A 9,513-nucleotide genomic window follows, 5' to 3' on the forward strand; every position below is an offset into this window, starting at 1 on the left:
CCCATCTCCGGACCTTGTCACGCAGTAGGGTAGAAAGAGGACGCGGCAAGTAGGGAAGCTCTAAAACAGGAAATGAGAGATGTGGGGAACAATCAAGTTGTACCTGTATATAGTTGGCTAAAGCCTACAAGGAGTGGCAACAGAAACAAGAGATGGTGAGCCTGAGAGAATTTGAAATGGCTCATAAAATGTGTCTAAACCAGAATTTTAAATATTTAAGAAGTTTTCAGATTTCTGGCTAAATTTGAGGCATGGAACTACAAAGTATTGTGGCTGTATTTTTCACCACAGTTTTTTTGGGGGGGAGGGTGGGGGGCAGACTAGGTTCTGGCTGACTAGGTATTCCCAATCAATTTGGCCCTTACTTGAGAATTAAGCCATTCAGAAGTTTCCAGGTGATCTCAACTGAACCATATAAAAGTACAATCTATCATTCAGCTACTTTGGGCCTACAAAATGGCAACATCATATGGTTCAATTTAATAGATTATGTTACAACTTTCCATAAGGAACCCTAGGAACTAATATACCTGTTTAGAAAACACTTAAGATAGAAATCAGCAGAAAACAATATCTTAGATGAATGGATATTCAAGGCAAGAGTAACTAGGATCACTAGGCAAAAAAGGAGGATGAAATGAATCAGCTTCCTCAATAATTACAATAAGGACTCAAACATTCAGAACACAATTGTTGCCCTTGCAAACCAAGTTCATGTACATCTCTCTAAAATAAATACTGAGTCAAAGTCTAGAAAAATTTTGAGGATAATAAAACCATTTTCTACACATAATATAGTCTGAGAAGAACATTACATTATTATGCAGAACTATGTCACTCTCTAATGTGTTCATTTTTGGCTTCCAAGCTGTGCCCCAGGCTTACTAGAATAAGCAAATGTACTATTTTTTTATTTGTTCTTCACTGATAGCTACACAGACTTGGAAACATCTGAAGTCATAATTTTTCTGTAAGTTAGCTCACATTAGAGTTTTATTTAGGGCAGCATTGCCCTGCCCCCTCACATTCCATATTATTCTCTGTAAGAAGGAAGGGAAGACAAAGATTTAGGTTCTTTCTTTATAATTAGAGAGTTTATATTTGTAGTTACACTATTAAATTGTTTTCTGATTGTAGTTGACTAGAGGACTATCTTAACACATGCATATATATTGATATTAATTTAGGTGCTCTGAAGAACATTTTGAAGTAGGGCTAAAGAAAAAAAGATTTTAAAAAATTTAAAATGAGTTAATAATTTCAAGGTTTTCTTAGAATAAGCACTCTTAGTATTATGGTGTTTCATTTTGTTATGAAGTTATCTAGGATGCAGATATTCTTTTTCACTTTGCTTCTGGGAAGTAAAATGCATTAGATAAATAAATCTCATAAAAGTGAGGATTTAATTAAGTTAAATACAGAGTACTGTATAAGCTTTAAAGCTAAATAAGATCTTCTCTGTGGTGCTAGTAATTCTGAGGTTATATTAAAAGGAAATATAATTGTAGGCTTCCTAAACACAGTTTCTGCTTGAATGCTATTCTACTGTAGGGCAAGCCCTATCCGTAGAAAGACTAAGAAGCTACCCATTTTGTATGGAGTAGACGCCTCAGGCTCCTCCTGATCTCTTTCCAGAAAGAACGATAGTCTATTTCTTAAGTTTATTCCCATTTCCCACATAGATGAGCTCTATGATAAGTACTGAATACTCGTTATAAGGGGATATAATAAGCAGAACAATACTGCCTCTTGCCTATATAAAGACCGACATTCCCTTTTAATCAACAAACAGATAATTAACATCTAAAAAATACTGCTGTGTTTTTTATGTGTCATATTAGAAAGAACAAATTTTAACATTAATAAGATTGTATTGATATTATGTATTGATATAAGGTCTTGGAAATCTTTTTATTTGTTCTTTAAAAATCTTGTCCTGTGATGTATAAATAAAATGAAATTATTGACAGTATTGTGGTTTTATAATGTGAAAAAGGATAATATTTTGTGAAACTATAAATTAAACTCACTAATTAGCAGACAGTACTTAAGATACTAATCATCCAGGGTCTAAAAAAATGCATTAGAAACTATAGAGAATAAAGTTCCCAGAAAGGGTAAAAGCTGATGAAGAACTGATGTATTACATTTAAGAGTTACAAAACAAAGAACAAAATAAAACCTAAAATATAGTTAAGAATAACATACTTGCAAGATATATCTATAAATCTGCCCAAAAAAGCCCTGGGCGAAAAGTTAGTGATCACTAAAGTGAGTGAAGTGTGAGCTTCTTATGACCTTAGGATGGTGCATCCTGACACCATCACATACACACACTGCACTGCACCTAAGAAGATAGAGCTTGAATATGAAATTGGTTTTAACTCAAACCCTAGTGATTACAGTTAACTGAAGGAAGAATAAATCTAGTTTAGTAATATTTTACTATATCATTGATATATTATGAAATATTTGGACTTATAAACTTTTCTGAGAAAAGAGTGATTGATTGATTAATTCCTGGGCCTAGTCCTTTATGGATATATGCTATTCCTCCAGTCGAATGGAAAAAATTTAGAACATTAAGATATAACCATGAAATGTTTGTAATTAAGAAAGTATTTTTAGCTAATTGTGGTTACTTAAGTTAAAACGAATATGCACAAATTGAATGATGCTTCCACATTTTACCACATACATTTCAAGACTATCAACACTATGGTTATCATTTACCTCAAAATATTGGTAAAAAATCATTAACCTGAAGCCCAAGTCAGATGCTCGGGGATAATCTGTGGGTGATTTACTTTAAATTAACATGTCTGATGTTTCAGAATCTGCCCCATTAGTTGCCATCCATCTAAAGAAAAGGTAGAAAAAAAGACTTCAGAAGGCCAAAACTTTTACTGGGGGAAAAAAGATTTCAAAGAGCATGACTTTTCAGCCATTTGTATCTATTGTTTCATCTTTCATGTGTTTAAGAAAGAAGTGCTTTCAACTTGTTCTATTCCATTTTAGAGTAGTCTTAAGTTTTTGAGAAGCTTTTAGAGATTAAGAAAAGATTCTGGAGCCAGATTACCTGGACTCAAAACCTGGGGTCCTTTGTTTACTTGCAGAATGACCATATGGAAGTTATTTAACCTTCCCTGCCTCACTTTCATCATCTACAATAGGGGTGGGCAACGATTTTATGTAAAACACCACACAGTAAATAACTTCAGACTTTGTGGGCCGAATACAGTATCTATTTTTTTTTTTTTTTTTAAATAACCGTTTAAAAAATGTAAAATGATTATTAGCTCAAGGGTCATACAAAAACAGATTGACGGGTTGCTAACCTTAGATCTACATAATAAAGATAACAGCATCCACCTCATAAGGTTGTTATGAGGAGTAAATAAGTTAATACAGGCATACCTTGGAGATATTGAGGGTTCAGTTCCAGACCACCACAATAAAGTGAGCCATAATCCTTTTGCTGGTGGAGGGTTCTGTCTTCTATTTATAAAACATGCAACATCTGTGAAGGGCAATAAAGTGAAGCGCAATAAAAGGAAATATGCCTGTATATGTAAAATGCTTAGAAAGTGTGTGACACATAGTAAGAGTTATAAAAATGTTTATTAGTATTTTTCTTTTATTTTTTAAATTAAATTTATTGTGGTAACATTGGTTAATAAAATTCTATAGATTTCAAGTATACAGTTCAATAATGTCATATGTATATTGCATTGTGTGTTCACCACCCAAAGTTAAGTTTCCTTCTATCATCTTATATTTGACCCCCTTTACCCATATCTACCCCCTCCCCACTTTCCCCCTGGTAATCACTAAACTGTTGTCTGTGTCCGTGAGTCTGTTTGTTTGTCTTGTTCATTTGTTGCTTTCAGTTTTACATCCCACATATGAGTGAAATCATACAGTTCTCAACATTTCCTATCTGACTTAGATCCATCCATGTTGTCACAATTGGCAGTATTTCGTCTTTTCTTATGGCTGAGTAATATTTCATTGTATGTATGTACCATATCATCTTTATCCAATCATCTACTGAAGGGCATTTCAGTTGTTTCTAAATCGATCAATGTGATTCACCATGTAAACAAAATAAAGGATAAAAATCATATGATCATATCCATAGAAGCAGAAAAAACATTTGACAAGATACGGCAACCGTTTATGATTAATAAAATGGGTATAGAAGAAAAGTACCTCAATACATAAAGGCCACATATAACAAATCCTCAGCTAATATCATACTTAATGGTGAAAAACTAAAAGCCTTCCTTTTAAGATCAGGAACCAGACAAGGTTGTCTGCTCTCACCACTCTTGTTCAAAATAGTACTGGAAGTCTTAGCTAGAAAATCAGGCAAGAGAAAGAAATAAAAGGCATCAAATTGGGAATGAAGACGTCAAACTGTCACTTTTTGCAGACAATATGATTGTTTATATATAAAACTCTAGTCTCCACCAAAAAACTATTAAAAACAATAAACAAATACAGTAAGTTTCAGGATACAAAATCGATGTACAAAAATCCATGGTGTTCTCACATACTAACAATGAAATTTCAGAAAAAGAAATGAAAAAAAAAATTCTTTTGCAATTGAAACAAAAAGAATAAAATACCTAGGAATAAACTTAACGAAGCATGTGAAGGACCTAAACACTGAAAACTATAAGACATTATTAAAGGAATTGAAGAAGACACAAAGAAATGGAAAGATATTCTGTGTTCATGGATTGGAAAAATAAACATAGTTAAAAAGGCTATACTACTCAAAGCAATATACAGATTTAAAGCAATCCCCATAAAAAATCCCATTGACATTTTAAAAATAGAACCAAAATCATCAGATCTGTATGGAAGCACAAAAAACCCCGAACAGCCAAAGCAATCCTGAGAAAAAATAACAAAACTGGAGGTATCACAGTGCCTGACTTGAAATCATACTACGAAGTGACAATAATCAAAATAGCATGGTATTGGCAGAAAAAGAGACACACAGACCAATGGAATAGAGTAGAGCGCCCAGAAATAAATCCCCGTATCTGTGGGCAAATACTTTTTGACAAAGGAGCCAAAAACATACAATGGAGAAAAGAAAACCTCTTTGATAAACGGTGCTGAAAAAACTGGAAAGCCACATACAAAAGAATAAAAGTAGGCTATCTGTCATCATACACCAAAATGAACTCAAAATGGATCAAAGACCTAAATATAAGACCTGAAACAATAAATTGCATATAAGAAAACATAGCTACTAAACCCATGATCTTTTGATTTAGAGGAGATTTTATGAATTTGACCTCAAAGGCAAGGGAAGTAAAAGCAAAAATAAATTAATGGGACTACATCAAACTAAAAAACTTCTGCACAGCAAAAGAAACTGTCAACAAGGTAAAGAGACAACCACCCAAATGGGAAAATACATTTGCAAGCAAAGTCTCCGATAAGGACCTAATATCCAAAATATACAAAGAACTCACACAACTCAATAACAACAAAAACGACCACCCCCAAACAATCCAATTAATAAATGAGCAGAGGACCTAAACAGACACTTCTCCCAAGAAGACATACAATCGCCAACAAACATATGAAAAGATGCTCAACATCACTAGCTATTAGGGAAGTGCAAATCAAAACCACAATGAGATACCATCTCACACCTGTAAGAATGGCTATTATCAACAAGACAAGTAATAACAAGTGTTAGAGAGGTTTTTGGGGAAAAGGTACCCTCATATATTGCTGGTGGGAATATAAATCGGTACAGCTATTATGGAAAACAGTATAAAGTTTCCTCAAAAAAATTTAGAATTACCATACGACCCAGCAATTCCTCTTATGGATATCTATCCCCATATCTGAAATTATTTATCTGTAAAGATTTATGTACCGCAATGTTCATTGAAGAATTACTACTATATTTCTAACCAAATTTTATTTTCAAAATACCTACGATTCCTGTATGACCACTATCTAGCATTACTTAGTGACTTGAAACATGGAGAGTATTTAATTTGCACTTCTTGGTTTATTCTAAATCACCAGAAAAAAGTTGAACACACATTGATGAAGCCTCCAACTGTGGCATTAAAATCGAGTGATCAGAAGGAAGAAGAATAATGGTCCTGAGGCAGTCTCTTGCAAACCCCTGCAGGATCATCCTTAATTACAAAGATTCACTATGAAAATGGAATAAGTAAGTTATCTGAAACAGTCAATTAAATACAATAACCATTTCTCAATCATTACAGTATTTTTCAGCCACAGAAACAAACTTATTTTAACATCCATTTAAGTGAACTTTCAATCGGTTTATTCTTTTAAATTAAGAAGAGGAATAATCAGAAAGCAGAAAATATGTACAAAGTCCATTAAAATGCTACAGTATTTTAAATGTACCAGAGTTGCATGTAGGATGTATCTGCCCTTTTTGCAAGAGTATCTGCATATATGCATGGAAATTCCAACATGGTGTGCCAAAAATTCCAAAAGAAAAAAAAACCCTAAGAAATCAGGAGGCAACTCATAATTTTTAGCAGACAACTTATAGATGAAAAGTAAATATATAAAACTCAGCCCTTTTGTGATTTACAAAGCACAGGTTGAATAGGGCTACATATAAATAGGGCCACATAAATGCAAAATGTACAATAGGATGTTTTGAACACTTTATGAGGTGTTATATTGAAATGTAGAGCTCAATGAATTAAACTTTATAACACAGTGATGTCTAAACATAAAAAAATACCTGCTTGAGTTTTAATGCAATAAATTTTAATTGCATGTGTTAAATAAAATGCAATAACCTCAGCTTAAACACACTTATATGGCATCCTGTGACTATTGTTGCCCAACTTGCTTCTACAGAATATAAACTAGATTTGGAGTTCATGAAAATAAAAGAGAAAGTATTCTCTTTCTTCTAAATATCTGCATAGGTATGAGTCACTGTAGTTTGTAGAATACTAATTAACTTAATAGCACAATAGTTTTGAGTATATTTATCATTCAAAATTTAAAATTCAAAGTGTTAATAGACTTAAAAATAGTTGTCCTTTATCTCTGACCTCTCCCCTACCCAGCCTGATCTCACTCCCCAGTGAGAGTCTTTTCAACCCTTTTAGCTATTCTTATGGCAGATACTTCTATATCTCTAATATGTGCAATACTCCTGACTCTTGAATCATCAATTTGAAACAGATTGTTTGGTTCTGAATCCCAGTACCACCATTTATTAGCTCTGTGACCTTTAGCAAATTACTTAACTTTTTTAGGCCTCAGTTTTCTTGTCTGTAAAACAAATAATAGAACCTACCATATAAGGTTAGTGTAAGGATTAAATGACATAAAATCACATGTCTAATAATAATATCTTGCTCAAAATATAGTGATCACATAATAACTATTATTATTATTATTATCGTATGGTAGATGAGGATCTGAATTCTCTTAAACACCCCTTTCTCCATCCTCCTAAAATAGTTACAGCATACCAGTTTTTTGTTAAATGACATTCAGTGTTTTCATCATGTCCTTTTCATATGTGAGTCAATTCTCGATTAATGAGTCTCAGTTTTTATCCTCATCAAAACATTTAATGAGAAGCTGGCAAGCTAGCTTAAAACGCTGGACCACTGAAATAGTCTGGATAACTTTCAATTTGTTAAATTATAAATCACTGGGACTTCTTGGCTATGAGAAACTGGATTATAGAATTTTTACTGTAGTTTTTAAATTATTTTATTCAAATCTCTGAAACATGCCACTACTGCAGTTACTATAACACATCTTTATTACTCATTTACCTTTTACTTTCTGTTTTTATCATTTCACAGCTAAGGATGTTTAAGATATCACATATTGTATATTACATTTTCTTTATATGCTATGTTTTTTAGAACTGACACCATTGTTCTAAACACTGTTTCCAAATGGTTACTTTAAACTCAAAGTTTCTATTTTGAGTTCACAATTGTAAGTGATCTTTAAATTGTGAGAATAACAATTTGCATACAGTAGATAACCAAGATATGTCTAAAATCTTAAAGAACATTTATGTAGCAGTTTATGCTCAGAAAAAAACATTGTTTGGCCAGTTACAATCTATTTTAACAAAGTACTATGGTAAACTGGTAGCATTTTGAAGGAAAAAAGTCAGTTATAACAATTATTGAAGAATCACACAATTCATTTTTATAATTCTTAATCTTCAGGTCAATATTTCCATTCAGCCAATGAAACAGAATTAGATACAATGTATGAAAATGTTCTCAAATTCGCCCTCATTAAATTTTAAGTTGTCTGAGGATAAGAAATGTCTTATTTATCTTGTATCACCACTCTGTAGGATAATGCTAGACTAGTACAGGTATAGAGCTGTTCAATATAGATTCGCTGGGTAAGCAAATTCAGTATAACTTGGTTTCAGATAACTTACAAATGCTTGACAGTAAAAACACCAAACACCATATTAACACAGCATTATTCTTTTCAGCATAAACAAAGTACACTAGTTGGTACATTATATTTTATATTTTATTGATGGTGACATATACTAAAAATCTAATATACATTAATTACCCATGGTCCCTTATAAAGATTTAAAGTTCTTTTTCATAAGCACAATTATACTGCAAAGTCGTACTGCAAACTAAACTTTCAGAAGACAATTAAAAAAATAAAATACATTAAAGGTATCATAATTCATGAGGAGATATCGAGATGAATTTTAACTGACTTTAAACATTCTCATTACAATAAAATGTAGACCTTTACCAAGAAGCTAATAATTCTGGGGAGCCTTTCTGAGGATTTAGTTTTCATAAAATTAATGGCCAGATTAACATACCTGAAGTCCTATGTTCTTATAAAGCTCATTTAGAGTCCGTAAAAGCAAATTATTATATTCTTAGATGCACAAACATCTTTTAAAAATTTTAAAGTATTCAGTTTGCCTTAAGATATATTCCACGATTTGACAATTGTTGACATTTCCAAATATTATCTTTTCATGTCTTCACAGCCTGGATCTGATCTGATAAAAAATAAACAAGAAATTATCAGTCTCTACAGGGCAAAAATCTATTTTCTAATGTAATCTGAAACAAATCAATAAGAACATGGTAGAAACACATGCACACACCCATTTTTTTAAAGCACAATTGATACTAGTTTTTATTTTTGTCAAAGTTATACATGCAAATAATTAGTCAATTAGTTCTGCAGAGCTTGTATAAAATACAGAAGTCCCTTGCTTCATCTCCTCTTTCTCTTTTCATAGGCAACTACTTCCAACTAACCCCCCTTTAGGTGAGTACCTTTGTATCTCTGCATAATACACTTTTATTACTAGTTGTTGAAATATCAGTTCTTTCCATTTAATGAGGCTTCAGCTCTTATGCATTTCTGTGCTGCTCTCTGCAACCCTCATAATGCTTCCAACACTCCAATTCTCCTAACATTGTAGTCATTATCAATATGATGGCTTTAAATGCTACA

General features: G+C 32.4%; 1 protein-coding gene across 4 annotated transcripts in view; it reads right to left on the reverse strand.

The window, feature by feature from the left end:
- Positions 1–6,305: 6,305 nt before the first annotated feature.
- Positions 6,306–9,513, reverse strand: part of ARL6 (ADP ribosylation factor like GTPase 6) — a 36,753-nt gene continuing 33,545 nt past the window's right edge. For all 4 annotated transcript variants that reach the window (XR_895677.2, XM_023528471.1, XM_011356397.2 and 1 more), the window contains one exon: positions 6,306–9,049. Coding sequence is in view for 3 of the 4 variants with exons in the window: in XM_011356397.2 (XP_011354699.1) it covers positions 9,024–9,049 (26 nt within the window). In the remaining variant the exon portion in view is untranslated. The remainder of the gene's footprint in view (positions 9,050–9,513) is intronic.

The sequence above is a fragment of the Pteropus vampyrus genome, unplaced genomic scaffold (assembly GCF_000151845.1).
Source record: "Pteropus vampyrus isolate Shadow unplaced genomic scaffold, Pvam_2.0 Scaffold26, whole genome shotgun sequence".
Lineage (NCBI taxonomy): Eukaryota > Metazoa > Chordata > Mammalia > Chiroptera > Pteropodidae > Pteropus > Pteropus vampyrus.